General features: G+C 36.8%; 1 protein-coding gene across 1 annotated transcript; it reads left to right on the top strand.

The window, feature by feature from the left end:
• Positions 1-1,100: 1,100 nt before the first annotated feature.
• LOC137727623 (citrate-binding protein-like) lies at positions 1,101-1,975 on the top strand. The gene is made up of 2 exons (XM_068466447.2): positions 1,101-1,417; positions 1,510-1,975. Exons 1-2 carry the CDS (start codon positions 1,136-1,138, stop codon positions 1,891-1,893), a joined length of 666 nt encoding a protein of 221 aa, XP_068322548.1. The 5' UTR covers positions 1,101-1,135; the 3' UTR covers positions 1,894-1,975.
• Positions 1,976-23,999: the final 22,024 nt, after the last annotated feature.

The following is a 23,999-nucleotide window of genomic DNA, read 5'->3' as shown; positions in this document are numbered from 1 at the left end:
CACTCAAGGTGGTTAGAATAACCCAAAGCCCTCAGAATGAGATCAGAGCCACATGAGTATTCCGTATTAGACTAACGCAGGCCAAGGTAGTCCGACACATGCCCATTAGTTCTAAGTCCATTTAAAATATTACTTGCTTCCTAAGTACTAAAAACCTAATTCAAGTCTTCAACAAAAAATAAAAAACCCTAATTCAAGTCAAGATATTTTAAACATTGGGCAAACGTTTCAATACTTTGCTGTAAACAAAATATGCAACCCATGCAAATTACCTTTCCTTTGACCATTGAACTGGCTTTCTAAACTCAAGAAATTGGGCATCAATTCCCACAAAAAGAATAGATAAGCCCAAATTTGTATAAAGAAAACACAAAAACATAATAATATGCCAAATTTGGGTGGGAAAACAACTGTTTTGTTTCAGTGGCTGGAAAATATGCTTAACGAAATAAACGAAGAAAAGTGAAACAAAAAGTGAAACATCCTCTTGGGGTCCTTGACCAGTGCCCTAGTTTGTGCCGTCCATCAAATTACAAAAGGGTCAAGAATATTAAGGTAGGGGGAAATGGTGAATGCTGCTAGTTCTGGAATTTATTTATCTGACAAGATAATATTCATCTGATAAATTTGACCTATATCATATTATCCCAAACAAATAATTATACTTCAATATACAATTAACTATCATCATTCTTTAGATTACTAGAAGCAAACCAAAGTTAAGGTTGGGATTATATAATTCATTATAATGTGCTTAACCTTGGCAGTAACCATATTATTTGATAAAGAGTGTAGAGACCATTGGTACAAATATTAGTTTTGTAGTGGATACAACCAATATTATAATGTCCTATATTACTATAATTTATGGCGACGGAAATTCTAACTTGAGTGAAAGGAGACGGATATACTACGTTGGGCAACAAGGGTAATCCGCAATCTTGGTCCAAGTACCACTTTGATTGGCTAGAAAAAAAGACATGCGTACAACTCCAACTACTGAATTTTGAAATAAGCAATAAGAACAAAAGAAAAGTAATCAAAGAATGAAAGGAAATTACCATGTTGTTAGCTATTGCTATAAATATGCTTAAGTGAGTATCCAGTTCTCACAGCATAGACTCCCATAGATCCCATGTTGTTTATAGACTGCAGGAAAATGATTTCCTTCTACAAGTTCTTTTGCTTGTTCTTATTGATCCTGAAATACCACCATCTTTGTGCCGCTGATCCTACTGATGGATTCACCCCTGTACCATTGACAGAAGACAACTTCGTGTTACAAAAACCATATAACGAACCCCTCGATGATCGTTACAGTTACAAGGATGGAGTTCGAAGTTTTTGGATATACAACCATGACAAACCCTTCAAAGCAGACAGCACAACTAGGCCACGGTCAGAGCTCCGCATTTCGGTATAAATATCTTTCCCTCTATCTACCATATTTTCACAGTGCTACATCTCTAATATTCTACCTAGTTGTTGAACTTGGGGGTTTTGTTATAGGGGCATGACTATTCTTCTGGAATTTGGCAATTTGAAGGCTATACATATGTGCCAAGTGGTACTTCTGGGGTTACAATAGTGCAGATCCACGGTGCAGCTGAGGGAGCGACATCTCTACAGCTAAGGATGTATGATGGAGATATCAAATACTACAAATACAATGTCGTAGCTACTGATCTCTACGACAAGTGGTTCAGGGTAAACATAATCCACAACGTTGACAAAGGGAAGATTATAGTTTTCATTGATGGTGTCAAGAAGTTTGTGGTGAAAGATCAAGGACCAGGGGATCTGTATTTCAAATGTGGAGTATATGCTGCACCAGAGAATTCGAGTAACTTCATGGAATCAAAGTGGAAAGAGATCAAACTTTACAAAAAATGACGGGACTAGTAGAATATTTGTATTAAGTAGCTGTGTGTGTTCTTACAGTGTACCTACTGATCTATATATATTGGAGTACAAAGATATGGTTTTACTAGAACTCGTATAACTCTTTCGCCCCCTTCTATTTTGGTTAAAGTAAGACTACCAGTGCAAATCATACAGGATTTAGTAGAACTTTAAAATCCAATTGATCAACCTGCCTAAGCAAGATATACAGAATGCTGAAATTCTATGGCAACCAGAATTGCTAAATAAACTATCTCAAGATTCGGCAGAATTGTTGGACTCCTGTTAAAACAAGCAAAGTCAGTATGTATTTCTTTGTACCTAATGACATTTTTTCAATCTCGTACAGGATTTTTCAAATTTATAAATAGGTTTTATTTTATAGTTTCTGTGACGAATATACAAAAGGCTCAAGAGATAGAATCAAGAAAGGTCTCAAGAACCACACAGATGAAGTACATACATACAAACGTACATACATATAAGTTAATAATTGGCATGCCAGCTTAAGGAATCTGGTAGTCGTCGAGATGTAAAAATAAGTGTCACCGAATAACAAAGTAAGCCGAAACTTGGCCCTACCCCATGTCCCTAAGATAAGAGTGTGCTTGCAAACCAAGATCGGGTACAGCATCAAAATGACAAAACTACTATCATTTGACTTCAGTATATCTTATGCGGAACCAGGTACTTATATTTCTCAGGTCAACGAATATGGATACAATCATACAACGCAAACTGAAGCAAATGGTGAAACGATTGACTTAAATAATTGAGTCGGTTTGGCATATGGTTATATTCTCGCTTTGTCAGTTTTACTAACTGAAACGAAAATTGATTTATTGTAATACTCTACCACAAGCTGTGAGAACCCTACATTGGCTTGTAAACAATTTATCAATCAAACGCACACAGGGAAGCCATGAATGAAATGAATGAAGGGCTAAATTAAATTAATATGATAATATAAAAAAATTAAAAAGAAAAATTAAAACGTATCTGTACAACAGCACAAGACAGCAAGAATCCTATACACCGCAAGGCAGGCTGCACCACTTCTCAAGTTGAAGAAATAATCACACCACCATAGGGCTTGGACGCTCATCTTCCTCTGAAAATGCAGGTTGCAATGGTAACTCAGGAGGTAACTGCCGGTGAAATGCATTAACTGCAGCTGCAACAACATCTTCACTCTCTATCAATTTTGCCATTTCTAGTACTCGAGATTTAACTTAAGCTAAGATGGTTCAATTCCTGGTTAGAACGAATGCTTGGTGTGCTATGTTGCTGCACTACTTTTGCAGTAACCAAATCACTGGTAGCATAAAGGCGAAAGCTTAACCATTTCTTGGGAAATTGGATAAGAAGGAAAATCGATGTGAAGGATCAGAATAAAATATTGCAATCGTTTACCAAAAACATAAAAACATGAAACTTTAACCATAACATATTTGTTTTCATTTTTAAATGTACTTCCCACTGAGCAATGAAGAATAGTGTTGATGAATAATTGGAGGATTGGAAATATTTGTTAGTATCTGAATCTCTACTTGCTCGTGTTCGTTTTAAGGAATAATTGAAATACTGTAAGACTTTTTCTTCTGCGAGCGTTGTAAGACTTGTACGTGGCAATTCTTAGTGTATTAATTTGATTTGCTTCGGTCAGTTGTTTCGGGATTGCACGGTTTCTGGTACTGCTTAGTTTGTTCTCATAATGTCGAATTATGTTTTTTGTGGTCTGGTCTAAATCCAGAGCCGTTTTTCCTAGTTTTAGTAGTTTGCGTACTCTAGAAGGCTGTCTTTTGGTGCAATCAGGAATTTAATCTAAACTGGTTCCGTAAAAGCTGATACTCTTAACGCTAAAAGTACAGCCACATGTTCTGACTTGTTAGCTAATGCATTGTTAGCTCATTCATTAACAGGACAAAACAACTATGATTTAACTCAAGCCTAAAATTGTTTTCTTAATTTATTTTCCAACCAGCTGTTATTTATAAACCAACCAAAGCTTAATCAATGAGTTCAAAACCATGGTATGATTGATTTTAATTGGCAATCAGTTTACATATGTTCTACAGGAATTGTCAAGGGAGATGCCAAAGAAAGATTGGATCGGGCTATTGGTAATCAAGCTTGGAGGGCTCTTTGCCTTGAGAGTGACCATATTCCAGGTTCGAACTTGAAGCCTTGTAGGTAGGAATAAATGTGGTTAAAACATGGAAATTTCTTAACGTCTGCGAAAGATGTATAATTGGCAGCCAGTCGATGGTTCTGTGTTACATAAACTTGATCAATTAAAAAGTCTTGACCTGGAATAGAGAGGGTTTTGGTCATCTTTTCTTGTACTTGGAAAGGTATTCTTGCAGGGGCTAAACTTTTGCATAAGGGGCTACTATGGCGAATTTGAAATGGTAATATGATAAATTTTTTGTGGGATAAATGGACTAAAGGGACAACGGAATAAGGCGTTTGTGGGTCTATGCTGATGACGAGCCGCATGACCCTAATAGCCAAACCCAGCCACGTACTGAAATTCGCATACGGGTAAGGAGATTTGTACTTCAAATGTGGAGTTTATGCTAACATAAGCTACTACATGGAATCACGTTGGAAAGACGTCAAAACATGTGTTAAAAAAAAAAATCAAAATTTTGAGTTCCTTTCTCAAGTTAGATACCAAACATACCTTTATATTTTTCTTTGTTTTTTTTTTTTGGGTATTTGATTATGAATTTTAGAGGAAGTTTACATTTTTCTTTTTCTTTTCATTATGTTGGAAAACACATGGAGAATTTAGAAAGTGAAATATTTTTTTCATCTGTATTTTAGTAAACAACATTATACTTTTTCATTTCTCAAATGTTACCATTTCTAGTGAAATCTAGCTCGTTAAACCTTTACGATTGACAAAACTACAAAACTAACCCCTTGAAAAGAATGAAAATTATAGTTTGATCCCCAATTCGGCAATTCCTTATTACAGTTTGATCCTAATCCCTTCCCTTACTACTTTTCCCTTTTTGCCTGTATCGCTGACGTGGTTTCACTCCTCTCAGTGTCTACCCTAACCCTAACACTCTCTCCTTCTTCAGATGGCAACACTGAACGCCTTCATGTCTGGTGGTGCCTGCAAATTTGAATCGCTCACGTATCTCCAGACCATTCAAGGATCGAAGGAAGCTCTTACGAAATCGCAGGAACATCTCAACAAAAACAATGCTAATGTCAAGCTATGGACTGATGCAAACGTGCATACGCCATAGGATCTCAAATTGGCTATGCATTGGTGCTTGTCGCGAAGTTCGATAGCAAGTATGAGATCCTCCGGCTTATGCACGAATGCATGAGTCCACAGCTTGACATTAGCTATGTTTCTGTTGAGATGTTCTTGCGATTTGGTAAGAGCTTGCTTTGATCCTTGAACGGTGTGAAGATCCATGAGTGATTCAAATTTGCGGGCATCATCAGACATGAAGGCGTTTGATGCCGTCATCGAGCGCAAAAGAGAAGGAGAGGAAGAGAGGAGATAGAAAACGAGAAAGGAGAGAAAATGAGAGAGGAGAGAAAAGAGGATACCTCTGTGCTGCTGTGGTTTAGAGGATTGAATTTTTGGAATTAATTGCACCGGGTGGCTGCTTTTATAAGCAAATTGGAGGGAAATGAAGGGGAAAAAGCAAATGACGGTTAGATTCTTTTGGTTGCTCGGTTTGTTTCTGTTATTTTTGCAACTAATTATTAAATTTGCTACAAGTGTGCAATTTATAGGTTTTCTACGTGTGGTTTGGTGCTCCAATTTGTTATGTCTCGATTACTAAACGTTACATTGATGATTTGTAAGAATGGTGGAATAACCTGAATCCTGAAAAATGTGGAGTTGTATTAGGTTATGGGCAAGGATAATGGGCCATTCCACACAATAAGTTTTCTAAGTATGCCTCACATATAACTAGTGTTTTCTTAAAATGCCACCGATTTCTGAGTATGCCTAGCTCACACATAAGTACAGCAGCAGCAGAGTGACTATTGTCTACCATATATCCTTAGCTTAGTTGTATGGTTGTATATGTGATAACTAGTATAGGTCGCGATAACTAGTAGTAGTAATAATAATAATAATAATAATAATAATAATAATAATAATAATAATAATAATAATAATAATAATAATAATAATCATGATGATGATGATGATGATGATACTACTACTACTACTAATAATAATGATGATGATGATGATGATGATGATACTAATAATAATAATAGTAGTAATAATAATAATAATAAGAAGAAGAAGAAGAAGTAAACCGTTTTGTTTCTATACATACTAATCCTCTGTTTTGAAAATAGTGATAATAATAATAATAATGATGATGATGATGATGATGATACTAATAATAATAATAATAATAATCAGGATGATGATGATGATGATGATGATACTAATAATAATAATAATAATAATAATAATAATAGTAATAATAAGAAGAAGAAGAAAACCATTTTGTTTCTAAACATACTAATCCCCTATTTTGAAAATAGTGATGATGATGATGATGATGATGATGATATTAATAATAATACTAATAATAATAATAGTACTACTACTACTACTAATAATAATAATAATAATAATAATAATAATAATAATAATAATGATGATGATGATTATGATGATGATGATGATAATGATGATGATGATGACAATGATGATAATGATGATGATGATGATGATACTAATAATAATAATAATAATAATAATAATAATAAGAAGAAGAAGAAGAAGAAAACCGTTTTGTTTCTAAACATACTAATCCCTTGTTTTGAAAATAATGATGATGATGATGATGATGATGATAGTAATAATAATACTAATAATAATAAGAAAACCATTTTGTTTCTAAACTTACTAATCCCCTGTTTTGAAAACTCATATAATACTACATAGTAGATTTTTTTGAAAACTCTTAACTTGCCAAAAAGAATTATTCGTAGCAATAAAACCATCTCTTAAAAGTCATATCGAAACGCCCGAAGGCAAATCTAAAGAATCTCGTAAAACAACTTAGCGATACACTCAACTAGGGGTATCATAGTTGCTCGAAGGCATATCCATCACCTTAAGGTGAAGCTGTATGACACTGGGTTATGCCAGTACAGAAATATGATAGATCTCATCACCTGAAGGTGAAGCTGTACGACTTTGGGTTACGCCAGAGAAGTAAATATGACCATAAACATAACACATCGACACTAGCTGTGGCTAGTGAAGCTGTCTAACCCTGGTTTCACCAATGAAGTTGAGAGTATGTCATAAATATCCTTAACTGTGTCTTATGGCCATTATTGTAACAATAATTAGCTATAGTAGCCTTAAGCATATCGTCACAGCATATTTGGGATTTAAAAGTGTAATGGCAACAAATTTATTAATTTTTAACAAACATGTTTCAGGTGCAAGAAAATAACAGAAATACAACCTGAGGTAACCGACTCATTATTTCATTCCAATCCTCTTTGGAACACACGGAGATAAGCGGCAGCCACCCACTTCAAAGATTCAGTCCAAAATTCTCTCTCAAGAAACCCAGCCCATACCTCTCCTTTCTCTTTTTCTCTCCACACATACACACACTCTTTCTTTCCTCTCTTTTTTTCTCTCTACTCCATGCCCACTCTCTCTAACCTTGACAATGGTAGCCGCGAAGATGGTGATGCGTGGTGGTGTACGTAGATTTCAGTATCTCTCTGATCTGCATTTGGTGAAAGGATCCCAGGAAGCAGTTTAGAAAACCAAGGAGGATCTCGCCAGAAACATCAAGCGCCTTAAGCTTTGGACTCATGCCTTTGAACAAACCAAGGAAGACCTACAACTAGCCATCGATGTTGGCAAGTAGCACCACTAGAATGCTTCTTTCAGCGCTAGCCGCAGTAACCCTCAACGTAAAGATATGCAGAAACTTGCAGACGTGTCCAAGGTCGATCTGAAATTCCAAAGAATCATCGACATTGTTAAGATGAGCAATAAGGCGACCATTGTGCAGCAACAGGGCAAAAAGGGAACAACAAAAATGTGAAAGGGCAAATAGATAGAGGAACAAAACCGCGTGAACAAAAGGTAGAATGGAAAGAGTGAAGGGCAAATTAGGGAGGTCAAGGGTTCTCTTAGGGGTGGGCACGGTCCAGTTCAATTCGGTTTCTCTCTCAAACTGGAACTGAACTCGCTATTCTTGACGGTTCCGGTATAGTTCGGTTCTACCTAAAATAATCATTAAAACCGTGCGGTTCAGCGTGTAACAGTTTCGGTTCAGTTTCACCGGTTTCCGGTTTCAACCCGATTTCTTACAAATCTTTCCCTTCAAGATCAAACCCATTTTTTCAACCAAAAATCAATGAGAATGAGAGAGAGTAGGTGTGGAGTCGGCAATGAAAGAAATGGGAAGAAGAGGATGAGAAGACGAAGCTGGGTGTAGAGCAAGCAAAGAAAGGAACAGGAGAGGATGAGAAGACGAAGGCTAGGTGTGAATTCGAGAATTGATGAATGAGAGAGAGAAGGTTGAAGGTGAGAGTTTGAGAGAGGAATGTGCGGTTGACCTTGAGTGGGGAGCAATAATGAGAAATGGAGATTGAGAGCTAGGGTATTTTATGTAATTGTATGGATTGGGCTTTTGAATTAATGAGATGAGTGTGATAGAAATGATTTGGGCTTAAGAAAAATAAGATAGACTTGGACTTGGCAAAACAGTGGGCAAATAAGATTGGGCCTAATATGCAATAAAACCCATATAAATATATACTCACGGTTCGGTTTGATTTGAACCGGTTTTCCAAAACCCAAAATCGAACCGGAATCGGTTCAAAGTGGTTCGGTCTGGTTCTCAGTCAAAGGTTGACCGGTTTTGGTCAACACGGTTTTTTACGGTTTTTTTCACTCGGTTAAGTTCGATTTCACGGTTTTTCGGTTTTTATACGAACCCCTAGGTTCTTTAGTCACAGCATACTTGGGATTTAAAAGTGTAATTGTAATTTTTTTTTTCTTTTAGGGTTCTTGTTAGTTCATTCAGATTGAGGTCAAGTTTGGGATTTCAAGTGTAACTTTCAATTCAAAGGGGTTTCGTACTTCTCTCAGTGTGCAACCAGCTAGATATATGCAATGCCAAATTACCAATGGTAACATTTTCAGACCAAAAAATATATGCAATGGTAATATTTTCGGACCCAAAAAAATATTATTACAAAAATATAACGTTCATCCTCACCAATACGTCCACAATTTCTTTGTGTTTACTAATTTACAGGTCAAAAAGATATTTCACCGTGTAATTTTTCCATGTGTTTGTGTACACATCGAAAACAGAAAAAAAAGTGAATTTTCTCTTAAATTCATAATCAAATACTATAAAAAATAAAAAATTAGTCTTGTCAAGTAAACATGGTCAAGTTCCACTGCAAACGGATGCGGCACTATCTCATTCATTAGGAGGTGTAATAACACACCTTGTCATGTTAACAGAATTTGATTTTAAACATTATCTTGTATTCACAATGTTGTAGAAAACCAGAGTAAAATCTGCAGAAAGATAATGTTTTAGAAGAATGATAAACAAGTATACATGCAGTAGTATAACTACTACTACTACTACTATTGTTAATATTATTATACCAAACATGATATAAGTTTTTTGCTTTTTGACCTTTAGTCCTCTCTATTGTTTTTTTTTTTTTTTTTTTTTCGGTTGAATAGTCTTCTCTGTGGATAGCCTTAGAGATGGGGCTAAGCTAGAAACAATAAACAAATAATAATTTGATATCAAACTTTCCAACAAGTCCAACTTTTCTTTTTCCAACGAACGATATTATCTACACTAAGGGGAGGGGGTAGGTTTAACTTCACGATGAGCTAGCAATAATGTGACTCAAATTCGTCTTTGGCAAGAACCGAATCTAAAACCTCTCACTTATAAGTGAACATGAATACTATTAGGACATAGTACTAGGGTTATTATCAAATATAGCCTAATATTAGCCCTTAATTTCGATAAAGTCAGCTTTTATAAAAACCTTAAATATATTCAAAATCTCACTTAATTAGACATAAATGCCCTTAATTCATACAAACTTACAAATAATTGATTAAAAGATTCTTGTGCGATAACCAAGTGGTACTTTCACTAATATTTTTCTTTTCTTTTTTTATTTTGTTTGTCAAACGAAGACCATAGGTTTATCTTTTTATTTTTTAATAAATAATCAAAGAAAGTGGTATTAACATCCTACTTAATAATCAGATTTCTTGTTCTTATCTTGCCAGGATTGTACAACCAATATAAACAATAAAATGATAGAAAGAAAATTATATTCATTAAATTGTAAATTTAAAAGGGTTCTACAAAATAGGATGAAATTGAATGGGATTCCTACAAACAACTATATATAAACCGAGATTTGTCATTTTGTCATTCACATATATCACATGCTTTCCAACACCATTCCACAAACATGTCCAATAATAAATTCATGAGTCAAAGATACAAAATATTATCATTTAATTACGTTAATCAATCAACGAGATAATGTGACATCCCATATCGCCCAGGGGTGTGATCCTTATATGTATATTCCCATCCCTACCTAGCACGAGGCTTTTTGGGAGCTCACTGGCTTCGGGTTCCATCGGAACTCTGAAGTTAAACGAGTAGCATGCGAGAGCATTCCCATGATGGGTGATCCATCGGGAAGTTCTCTTGTGAGTTCCCAGAAACAAAACCGTGACGATGTGTTGGGGGCCTAAAGCGGACAATATCATGCTACGGTGGTGGAGCGGGCTCGAGAAGTGATCCGCCCCGGACCGGGATGTGACAAATTGGTATCAAAGCCTATCCCTGGTCATGGTGTGCCGACGAGGACGTCGGGCCCCTAAGGGGGGTGGATTGTGACATCCCACATCGCCCAGGGGTGTGATCCTTATATGTATATTCTCATCCCTACCTAGCACGATGCCTTTTGGGAGCTCACTGACTTCAGGTTCCATCAGAACTCTGAAGTTAAGCGAGTAGCGCACGAGAGCATTCCCAGGATGGGTGACCCATCGAGAAGTTCTCGTGTGAGTTCCCAGAAACAAAATCGTGAAGGTGTGCTGGGGGCCCAAAGTGGACAATATCGTGCTACGGTGGTGGAGCAGGGTCGGGAAGTGTTCCGCCCTGGGCCTGGATGTGACAGATAACACATCATTCTACAAATTTAATTAAAGAACTCTACATACCTCCCAACTTGGATTATAAGTAATAACATGGTAAATCCAATTTACACTCACAAGGTCTACTGTGGGTAATTCCCATTCACTTGAATCTAGGTTTCCAGACTAACATTATGGAAATGAGCAAGAGTAAGGATTCCGAAGCACTCAACAGAATCCAACTAAAATATGGCCGCTTACCGAAATGTACCAAGTACAACTATTCCTCATCACCCCTAGAATACATATGGTCCCCCATTGTGGATATATCAAGCAAAGCCATAGGCATAATCTAAATGTGTAAGCAGTGATCACCCATCGCGGATATACCAAGCATGATCAAGCCTATAATACGTATGGTCCTCCATCATGGATATACCAAACAGGACCACATCCTAACTCTAGGTAGTGATTATCCATCGCGAATATACCAAGCATGATCACTCCTAGAATGCGTATAGGCCCCCATTGCAGATAAACCAAGCAGCACCATAGGCATAGTCTAATAACGTAGGCAGTGATCACCCATCGCAGATATACCAAACATGATCACCCTTAACATATGTATAATTCCTCATTGCGGATATACCAAGCATGACTGTATCCTATAGCTCTAGGTAGTGATCACCTATCGCAGATATACCAAGCATGATCACTCTTAGAATGCATGTGGTCCGCCATTGCGAATAAACCAAGCAGAACCATAACCATAGTCTAATCATGCAGGCGCTGATCAGCCATCGCGGATATACCCAACAGGACCATCCATGTACCGCTACTACATGATGCAGTTAGATCCACACTTAACCTATTTACCCTTATCCCAACCCCTATGATTTACAACGTAATCACCTGCACTATCAATTTATCATGACCACTAACAAACATGTCACATAAGCATACAAGTTCTACAAGAATACTTTTAATAGGATTCTAGGCTCGCATTGTCATAATAATTATCATTCATATCATTCATATTATCAATAAGTTAATTGAAATGAAATGAAATGAAATGAAATCAATAAGTTCTACGTAATTAAATGATAATATTGTGTATCTTTGACTCATGAATTTATTATTGGATATGTTTGCGGAATGGTGTTAGAAAGCATGTGATATATGTGAATGATGAAATGACAAATCTCGGTTTATATATAGTTGTTTGTAGGAATCTCAATCATTTTCATCCTATTTTGTAGAACCCTTTTAAATTTACAATTTAATGAATATAATTTTCTTTCTATCATTTTATTGTTTATATTGGTTGTACAAGCCTAGCAAGATAAGAACAAGAAATCTGATTATTAAGTAGGATGTTAATACCACTTTCTTTGATTATTTATTAAAAAATAAAAAGATAAACCTATGGTCTTCGTTTGACAAACAAAAAAAAAAGAAAAATATTAGTGAAAGCATCACTTGGTTATCGCACAAGAATCTTTTAATCAACAACTAGTTATTTGTAATTTTGTATGAATTAAGGGTATTTGTGTCTATTTAAGTGAGATTTTGAATATATTTAAAGTTTTTATAAAAACTAACTTTATTGAAATTAAGGGCTAATATTAGGCTATATTTGATAATAACTGCAGTACTACGTCCCAATAGTATTCATGTTCACTTATAAGTGAGAGGTCTTAGGTTCGATTCTCGCCAAAAACGAATTTGAGTCACATTATTGCTAGCTCATCGTGAAGCTAAGCCTATCCCCTCCCCTTAGCGTAGATAATATCGTTCGTTGGAAAAAGAAAAGTTGGACTTGTTGGAAAGTTTGATATCAAATTATTATTGGTTTATTGTTTCTAGCCCAACCCTATCTCTAAGGCCATCTACAATGGAGAAGACTATTCAACCAAAAAAAATCAATGGAGAGGACTAAAGGTCAAAAAGCAAAAAAATGGCCAAATGTGCCAAAAATCCATCTCCAATAAATGGCTAAGTTGTAATTTTATGGAGCCCACCAAGCCATGTTTTGGCCCAAAGGGCATCGGGCGAGCCAAATAAAACCCCACTCCCAACCCGTTTTTTGGGGCCCAACTCTTTTGCTGCAAGGCTTTATATATACAGGGTGTATGTGTTTTCTACAATGGACAAATTTGATGTATGTTTGTGTTCCATACCTATAACTAACTGCTTTGAGATGTTTCCATGTCAATGCAATGCAAGCTTCCATAGCTTCAATAGCTTCAAAGTATAACCATGTAACTTAGTATTCGTTTAATGGGTACTTCTTTTGTAAGAAGCACTTATGCTTATAAGCGTTTTTGTTAAAAATGTTTTTAGTATAAACATGTCAAAATTTTCATTGAAATCCAAGTGCTTCCTGAAAAATGTAATCATACATAGTCTTAAGTACTTAATTTTAATTATCGAAATCACTTCTTATTCTCTATTAGCAATCCCATAGTCCTTATATTCACTAATTTTATTTAGTTGGGTAATTATTAAAGTTGTTTAGTAGATAATATTTAGAGAGAGAAAGAGAAAGAGAGGAGAGAGGGACGATGGAGAGATGGGAGAGGGGCTAAGCTGTCTACCTTGATTGATTTTTCTTTGGCCTTGTGCTTTTATTTGTACTAGTCACATTAGGTCTTTAGTCAAATGTGAAATTAGTTAATGAAGTCTTCTTGTCAGGCAGAGACAATGCATAAGCGAGTCTTACAAGTAGGAATGCATATAAAATATAGTCTCACCAAAACTAGTTATGTTATATCCCACATCGTCCAGGCTAGTGGATCATGTAAGCCTTATATGTATATTCTCATCTTTACTTAGCACGAGGTTTTTTAGGAACTCACTAGCTTCAGGTTCCATTGGAACTCCGAAGTTAAGTGAGAAAGGGGCCAGTGCATTCCCAGGATGAGTGACCCACTGGGAAGTTCTGCTCCCGTGAGTTCCCAGAAACAAAACCGTGAGGGTGTGGTCGGGGCCCAAAGCAAACAATATTGTGCTACGGTGGAGTCAAGCCCGAGATGTGGTAGGGGCCTATGCCAGGATGTGACAATTTGGTATCAGAGCCAATCCTTGGTTGGATGTGTGCCGACGAGGACGTCGAGCCCCTAAGGGGGGTGGATTGTTACATCCCACATTGCCTAAGGGAGTGGTTCCTGTAAACCTTATATGGATATTCCTATCTCTACATAGCACGAGGCTTTTTAGGAACTCACTGACTTCGAGTTCCATTGGAACTTCGAAGTTAAGCAAGAAAGGGGCTAGAGCATTTCCAAGATGGGTGACCCACTGGGAAGTTCTGCTTGTATGAGTTCCCATAAACAAAATTGTGAGGGTGTGGTTGTGACGAACCATCCCGAATTAATATATATTTTATCCTCGAATGCGTGAAAATGACTATTTTGCCCTCGTGGGCCTTGTGACGTTGTGGTACATAGAAAATTTTAAATTATTTTTCCCGCTAATATAATTAAATTATTCTCAACGTCACGAGAATGTCAACACAATTCAGGGCTGAGTCGGGTTTGCAGTGGAAGAATTACGAGGGAAGAGAGGAAATTGGATTGAACCCAAATTGCATGAGTTTAGTCATGCAGCCCAATTAGGATTTAGGACAATTTAAAATGCCCAATCACGTAGGACACACACACTTACACACACGTGCAACCTTTTTTCCATTTCTTTCTTCCTTTCTCGAATCCTTTTTGAGTCCGTACAACCAAACCCCCTAACCTTTGAATCTTGTCACACACTCATAAATCGAGTGTAAGGTTAGTATTATCGTGTTTCCCTCGACCTCACGAGTCGAGCCATACCCTTGGTTTGAGGAAAGGACCACAGAAACTCGAGATACTCAAGCTTCGACAAGAAGTGTAATTTCTCTGACATGATCGCGAAGGTCTTAGCTAATTTTGAGACTTAGAAAGGTATTATTACAACTCCTTTAGTGTTTTAGACTACTTTTGCTTAAGTTTGGACATCAAAATAAGCTCAGTAGTGGGTGTGCAAGAGTAGCCGGTTTTTCAAGGATTTTTCCGGTCATTTTCCGTTGAATTTAGGGCCTCAAACAGGTGTGGATGTGTTATCCTAGTTGAGAGCTTCATTTTGGTACAAATTTCATGAAATTTGGTGTTGAAACGACGAAGATATTAAGGTTTAAAGTTTTTTCAGAAACCAGCGAGTGCAGCGACGGCTGACGCCGGAATATACTAACGGCGTCAAGTAAAGTTAACAGTATATGTTGTTACTTAACGAAATATTCTGTAACGCCATTAGGGAATCCGTCAATGTGCCAGGCACGTGCCTGTGCGTGGTCGGCACATGTGGCCGTGCCTTGGCCTACGCGTGAGGGCACCTGGGATATTGAAATTTTTTTCTAAAAATATGGGGATGCTCGTGGTGTTGAGTAGGCCACGATGATATATTCAAACACCCTCATTGAGCAACGTATGAGAAGTTATTACAAAGTGTTGGTTATGTGCTTAAAATTAACGTTAAAATAATTGTTTCACATATAGGTGAAATGTTTTCAGAGGACGAGCGCAGCCAGGCGAAACTTGGGGGTTAGGACCCGGCTACAGATCAATGAGTGGGCTTTTGGTTATATATATATATATATATATATATGTATATATGTATATGTGTGTGTGTGCGCGCGCGCGTGCGCGCACCTTATGTTTCCCAGAAATTGTTTAAATGATTTTTACATTTTAAATGCCATGTTGTATGCATTACATACTAGAATATGCATTTGTAAGTTGTGTATATTACTGCTTGACGTTGCGGACGCCCAGGTAAGTCTCAGGTGAGTATATTTTAATGGTAGTGATGATGTTGTGTATGATTATGTTGGATTGCATTTAGTGATTTATATCCTACACTCCGGTGTTAGTGCTCAGCCCAAGGTCAGGGCTTAGCCTTCATATGACCATTCACCTCCCGCACCACACGCTCACCTTGGATCCAAGGCAGGTGTCAGCCTGTCATATATACCGCATTAGGTGGTTCCAACTCGTAGGTGACTTGCAATACTTCGCACATCCTTCACGTGATCGTAGCACTTAAGCGTATTTATTTACACCTAGCCTGTCGTACAAACCACATTGGTGGTTCCGACTCGTGTGTAGGATTTGATTTGATTGTTGAGTTATAGATTTAGCCGTATAAGTCACGATAGGTGACTCCGGCTGATGTGTCACTTTATATTAGTACAATTCACTTGGCTCACTTATTCATGTTTGAGATGATTGACATGGCATACACATGGTTTGTTATTCTCGAGCATAGTTTTTATATATGTACACAACATTATTTTCTGGGAAACTTATACGAGTTTTACAATGAAGTGCCATTACTTTTGGGGAGATAAATGGTTTTGAAAAGCTTTGTTTTTGCCCACTCATATTTTTTGTTTTGCGCCCTTCCAGGTTCTAGGTAAACTTCGGCGTTGGTGGCTTACGAGGAATCTTCGGCGGTTCTGACAAACATCCATCAATGTAGGGTTTCTTTATGTTCTGTATAATTATTACTTAGCCTTCTGGACTACACTTCGATACCTATGCTCTGGTTATGTGTATCTTTACTTTAATCACTTTCACTCGTACTTATAGGTTAGTCTAAGGTAAGATAACTAGTGGTTTTTATTTATTCGCATTTTCTAATCATTACCATTTCCGCAAAGCGCACATGGTTACGTCACCCTCACGTGACGGCCAACATGCCTCGATTGATGTCGGGGTGTGTCAGTGGTCGGGACCCAAAGCGGACAATATCGTGCTACGATGGAGTCAAGCCCAGGATGTGATGGGGGCCCAGGCTGGAATGTGACAAGTTATATAAAACCCAATAGGACAAACTTATAATCTAAGGAGAAAAATATGATAAATGGAACATCGGTGCTTCAGATGAATAAACGGCAGTAAACGCACATGTCAAGGTTATGACCAATCCGATATGGGTGCTTGGTTAAAGCCTCGTTAGGTTCGGAAAAACCTAATGGGAAAAGTTCTCATGATCTAAGAGGAAAATAGTACATTAAGGCCAAGTGAGTACACTACATAAGACTACTCCTGAGTTTGACAAAACTCCCCATGAATTTGATAAAGTCCCCGTGTTCGAAAAAAATCTTATAGCCCTTAAGCTTCATAATTGGGCTCATATCATGTTTTTTGATAACAAAACATTTGAGAGCTTTTAAGCGGAAGAAAATGTAGGATGCGGGAAACCCACACGAATCTTATATATAAAACCAATCGTCCAATGAATAGTGTTTTTTGGTGTGACAAGCTTCACCAAAGAAAAGGGGACAAAAATGGCTCTCATACAAAAAACTTCAAAAGCAACCCAAAATAATGCATCAAATGTCATAGATGTATTTTCGTCATTTAAATATTTTTTTAATAATAAATTTTTTTGTGTTTATTTTATTTTATTTTATTTATATAATTAGTACCTCGAAATAGATTGGTAATAATGTGATTCAATCACTTGTTCATTAAATATTATTTTCTTTATTTTTAAATTCGTTCAAAACATCTTAAAAGGTATGTAATGCCTTTTATAAAAAAGATTTTTCGCATGTAGATAATAATGTGATTAAATTAGTTGTCAAATGATTGGTTTTTTTTTTTTTTTTTTGAACAAACGATATTATCTACAATAAGCTTGTGATTCAATCAGTTGTTTATTAAATATTATTTTCGCTATTCTTAATGTAAATTCAATAGAGACCGATTTTATTATGTGGATTCAGCTCCTTTAATTTGTTTATGAGGAGTTTCTTCTAGCATGATCTAAGATTATTCATTTACTTCAAATATTTGATTTTTCTTTTGTCAATTTATACATATAAATACATTTAAAATATGTAAATCGTGCAAAAATATGGATAATTGGGAGAATTTGCACCTTTTAAACTTGATATAGGTTATTGTAATAGGACATCTGGCACAAAACTGCATGTGTACTTGTTTATCATTCTTCTTAAACATTATCTTTCAGCAGATTTTACTCTGGTTTTCTACAACATTGTGAATACAAGATAATGTTAAATTGTGTTAACCTGAAAAGGTGTGTTATTACACCTCCTAACAAATGAGATAGTGCCGCGTCCGTTTGCAGTGGACCTTGACAAGACTAATTTTTTTATTTTTTTTAGTATTTGATTATGAATTTAAGAGAAAATTCACTTTTTTTCTCTTTTCAATATTGACACAAACACATGGAAAAATTACAAAGCGAAATATCGTTTTGACCCGTAAATTAGTAAACACAATGAACTTGTGCACGTATTGGAGAGGATGAACGTTATATTTTTGTAATAATATTTTTTTGGTTCCGAAAAAATTACCATTCCATATATTTTTTGGTCTAAAAATGTTACCATTGGCAATTTGGCATTGCATATATCTAGCTGGTTGCACCCTGAGAGAAGTACGAAACCCCTTTGAAATGAAAGTTGCAAATTACACTTGAAATCTCAAACTCAACCCCAATCTAAATGAACTAACAAGAACCCTTAAAAAAAAAAAATTGCAATTAAACTTTTAAATCCCAAATACGATGTGACTAAAGAACCTAGGGGGTGGGCATAAAAACCAGAAAACTGTGAAACCGAACCGAACCCAACCGAGTGAAAAAAATCGTAAAAAACCATGTTGACCAAAAACGGTCAACCTTTGACTGAGAACCAGACTGAACCGCTTTGAACCGATTCTGGTTCGGTTTTGGGTTTTGGAAAACTGGTTCAAACCAAACCGAACCGTGAGGATATATTTATATGGGTTTTATTGCATATTAGGCCCAATCTTATTTACCCACTGTTTTGCCAAGTCCAAGTCTATCTTATTTTTCTTAAGCCCAAATCATTTCTATCACACTTATCTCATTCATTCAAAAGCCCAATCCATACAATTACATAAAATACCCTAGCTCTCAATCTCCATTTCTCATTATTGCTCCACACTCAAGGTCAACCGCACATTCCTCTCTCAGACTCTCACCTTCAACCTTTTCTCTCTCATTCATCAATTCTCGAATTTACACCCAGCCCTCGTCTTCTTGTCCTCTTCTTCCCATTTCTTTCATTGCCGACTCCACACCCACACTCTCTCCTTCTCATTGATTTTTGGTTGAAAAAATGGGTTTGATCTTGAAAGGAAGGATTTGTAAGAAATCGAATTGAAACCAGTGAAACCGAACCAAAACCGTTACACGCTGAACTACACAGTTTTAATGATTATTTTAGGTAGAACCGAACCACACCGGAACCCTCAAGAATAGCCAGTTCGGTTCCAGTTTGAGAGAGAAACTGAATCAAACCGGACTGTGCCCACCCCTAAAAGAACCTTCGACTTCCCCAATTTGCCCTTTCACTCTTCCCATTCTGCCCCTCTTGTTCATGTGGTTTTGTTCCTCTGTCTATTTGCCCTTTCCCCTTTTCGTTGTTCCCTTTTTGCCCTGTTGCTGCACAATGGTCACCTTATGGCTTGTCTCAACAATGTCGGTGATTCTTTGGAATTTCAAATCGACCTTGGAAGCGTCTGCAAGTTTGCATATCTTTGCGTTGATGGTTACTGCGGCTGGCGCTAAAAGAAGCATTCCAGTGGTGCTACTTGCCAAGATCGATGGCTAGTTGTAGGTTTTCCTTGGTCTGTACAAAGGTATGAGTCCAGAGCTTGAGGCACTCGATGTTTCTGGCAAGATCCTCCTTGGTTTTCTGAACTGCTTCCTGGGATCCTTTCACCAAATGCAGATCAGAGAGAGACTGAAATCTGTGTGCGCCACCACGCATCACCATCTTCGTAGCTGCCATTGTCAAGGTTAGAGAAAGAGGGGGCAGAGAGCAAAGAGAAAAAAGAGGGGAGAGAGAGAGTGTGTGTGTGTGTGTGTGTGTGGAGAAAAAGAGAGAGGAGAGGTCTGGGTTGGGTTTCTTGAGAGAGAATTTTGGACTTAATCTTTGTAGTGGGTGGCCGCGGCTTATATAGTCGTGTGTTCCAAAGGGGATTGGAGAGAAATAATGAGTCGGTTACCTTAGGTTGTTATTTCTGTTATTTTCTTGCAACCGAAACATTTTTGTTAAAGATTAATAAATTTGTTGCAATTACACTTTTAAATCCCAAATATGCTGTGACGATATACTTAAGGTTACTATAGCTGATTATTGTTACAATAATGGTTTGGATCCACTATTACTTGTTTTACTAAAGGAGGTGGTAGAACAAATTCTACCCATTTTTTTGAATATGAAGTTGGTATCAATTTATGTCAACATTCATTCATAAATTGTTCTGTGGCAGAACAGGAAACTATGAGTTCTTTGCAATCTAAAGTCAGCAAACATGTGGGGTATTAAGTCACAAGAAAATGGTTCTTGCTGTTTCGCACAGTGACCCCACCAGAGTAAGCAGCCCCGTATGCCTAATTATGCACTCTTCCTACGCTACTCATCACTGAAACGATTTTATGCTAATGATTAATCATACTCTTTGAGTGACACCAAGCAAAAGAGTCTGCTAGTATGTATCTTGATGGTTTGGTCTCTGACATTTGTTGATTTACGAATAATGAGGATATGTTTCCACAACATTTTGTGAAACTTCCTGCTGTAAAAGAGTTGAAAAAAAAAAAAGTTGCAGAATTTACTGCTGATCATGCGCGCTATGGCATTCTTCAGTTTTATAGCTTGCTTCAAAGGCAAGTATGGCTCTAATGATTCTGATACCGCAAAACCCCTCTAAATGCATTAAACGAGAGTGAATCCATCTGTTTGAGGCTTTGGATGCTTTTGAAGATTTAGCTGCCTTTGTATGTTGAACAATAAACTGCCAAATAGTCCCAGAAAGAAGGGGTTCTAGGACATGGCCCTTCTTTCGAAGTACTTTCCTGATTTGAGAAGGAACATAAGGAGAAATTTTTTATTATCATCAGAACACGAGTGGTACCCCACATTACATCTCTAATTTTGCATCTTATCTTTGTTTCAAGTCTCTACTTTTTAACATGTTTCAATCAATTCTCCACTCTTTTTTATTTTTTATTTTTTATTTACAAGAAGTGATGGATTTATATGGCATTAAACATAACAAATCAATACAGATGTGCCAATTGGATACATTATTCTAGTGACCAAAAAATTGTTTGTGAACAAGCCCAAACAAACAACTTCAGTAAAACACCTAAAATAGTTACCACGTGTATAAAAAATACGTACACCACCCACACAAGTATGTCACAAAGATGATAGATGCAACAAATTCATATCGGCGACTACACCCGATCACTGACGAAAAGCAAGGACACACAAAGTCATCGCGGCAGAATAAGACCAACTAAAGTCATCGTTGGTAGATGAGACCACATATTTCATAACTCAAGGTCGAATACCACATCTAGCCATTGCTATTGCTCACTAAGCGAGACAACAAACTACCCTATGCCAAGTAAGGACTCATCAGTCAACTCATCAAATTATAGGGTTACAAAATTGCCCCTAATGACGAAAACGTTGACTTCCGTTGATTTTCACTCTATGACATGTAATAATTGTTCTTTTAATTTATTCACGTTGCACTTGTAGCTACGAACGCGTGAGTGCAAGCAGAATTGGATTCGGAGCTAAAACGAAGTTCAAAATACCACATTTAGTTCATTTGTCCGTCAAAAAATTTATCGTTTCCAATTTGCCATAGTAGCCCCTCATGCAAAAGTTTTTTAGTCCCTTCAAGAATACCTTTTCAAGTACAAGAATAGCCTAAAGCAATTTTATCATTGAGTAACTCACCCATACCACCTTTAATAGTTTCCACTTAAAACATTTGCCCAAAGACCGGTTTCTCCCTGCATCAATCTCCAAAAGTTCATAACAAGAAGAGCCAAATACAAAACTCTAATGTTTTTCAAGCCAACCGCACCGAGAGACTTCGGAAGACAAACTTTTGTCCATTTAACCAAGTAATTTTAATTTAAGATTGAGTGGAGCACTAGACAAATTTCTTTTTTCACCTGTCAAGTTGATCACAAATGATAACCAGTAATTTCATTGTCTGCATGGCGTAAACTACATACCATCCAATCTTGCAAGGAGTTTCTTTGTCTTCAGTTTTGAACATGCAGAGTAGTTAGACATCTGAATTATCAATCTTTATTATTATCGCAACAAACACATGGATTACACTAAAAGCTAGTGAATTATACACTTGCAAACGGCTTATCCAAACACAAAGATAAGACATGAGTTTATTATTATTGCTATAAACACATGGATTACAGCGATATTCAAAAACCAAAAACAAGGAAAAAAGTAGTGATGAGATTCAATGCCACTTTCACGGGGAATACGATTGCATTAGCGCATGCAACAAGCCTTTTAAACCCATAGGTGATCCAAATGGGACGAGTGAAGTCTCGTGAGGGTTTCCAGAGACGTTACCCACAAACATCATGCATAGTGATCATCAACATTTAACTTGGGAGACGGAGTAGATATCCACCCCTCCAGCGTCAGGTGTTTTTTGGCTGAGGCGTAATTCAAATCTATTTTCAATGAACGGCCTGATTAAGAGGTCGCTTTGCAAGTGACGTAATCGGCAGCGCGTGATTAGGTTGTTGTTGTTAGGTGGTCCGACAGGCTCGACTTTGAACAATGTGCAAGCCCAATTGTCTTTGGTTTCGTTTCGGTCAGTAGCCGCGGCCAGGACCAATAGCCTGTTTTGGTCCACCCTTCTCAAGTAGTTGCCGTTATAGGAGCATTTGATATGCACGTAATTCTTGTCGGCGTAGTCCTCATTGTTTGGCTTCTCGGTGGTGAACTTTATGAACCGACTGTTTTCACTGTCCTCAGAAAACTGGACAATCTCATTGAGGTCGCTTTCTGCATCAAGTTGATAGCGCAAATATTTGTTGTTGATATCTGCTTTGAGCAGAAAGGGGCTTGGTAGTACAGGTGGAGCCATGATGTATAGTGTGGTTGGGATTGGGATGATCTCTCTTTTTCTTCTCTCTTGATGATTTAATTTGCTTGTTGTGAATGTGTTGCTCAGTTCAAACCTGCTATCCTATTTATAAGAAAATTAGCACAAGCTAGCTCAAGCTATGGTCTTTAATTAATATTAATTTCCTCACTCAGTTTCCCGTCTCTTTCATTGATATGAATATCGCTGATCTCATTGGTGTGACGCAAGATTTGTTAAAATAGCTGATCGGATTGATTTCTTTGTATGACTCTTCCGCCAATTCTGAAACATGTAGATGTGATTCCCATTATAAAATAATATATAAAATCCAAAACTCATATGAAATAAATAAAGACTTTTTATAGCACATAAAATAAGACTTTCTAACTTGTACAAGATTATAGTTACAAGATCGAATATATTGATGGGTGCGCATTTTCCATGAACATGTTTTCTTAATTTGAGCGACTGCCAGCTTTCATAAAGTACAATGGCTACGGGTAAAATGTCTCTGTGGTTATGATACATAGTAAAAGCATATCGCAAAGTCAGAACGGTCATTTTTCATGAAGTAAATATATATTTGTCGGTGTAGAGTCACTATGAAATTTTGTTTTGTAGCATGTGAGTTTCTATTATGATGGGACATATGACAAAAACTTCTATCTTGTTTAAAACAATGCATAAATTTTCGATTTTTTTATCACATTTCAGAACTATCAAAGGTTCACTCAATGGTTGTAAGCGCCACAGAGAAAAATGGTTAAGTAAATGTTACTAGAATTAAATAAAACTGCTTTCATACCATTTTACGAATAAGAAATTTTATAGAATATAGAATAAGTATTTTTTTAATAAAAAATTGGGATGTTATATTACACTAAAATATTAGTGGTAGACTTTGGATATGATCATACAAAAAGACTTCTACCATGTGGACAGATTTTTGTAGTCGCCAGGTA

Source organism: Pyrus communis, chromosome 10 (genome assembly GCF_041283825.1).
Source record: "Pyrus communis isolate YQ-2024b chromosome 10, ASM4128382v1, whole genome shotgun sequence".
NCBI classification, from domain to species: Eukaryota; Viridiplantae; Streptophyta; class Magnoliopsida; order Rosales; family Rosaceae; genus Pyrus; species Pyrus communis.
The sequence above is the reverse complement of the archived record's forward strand: the minus strand, read 5'-3'. Positions and strand labels throughout refer to the sequence as shown.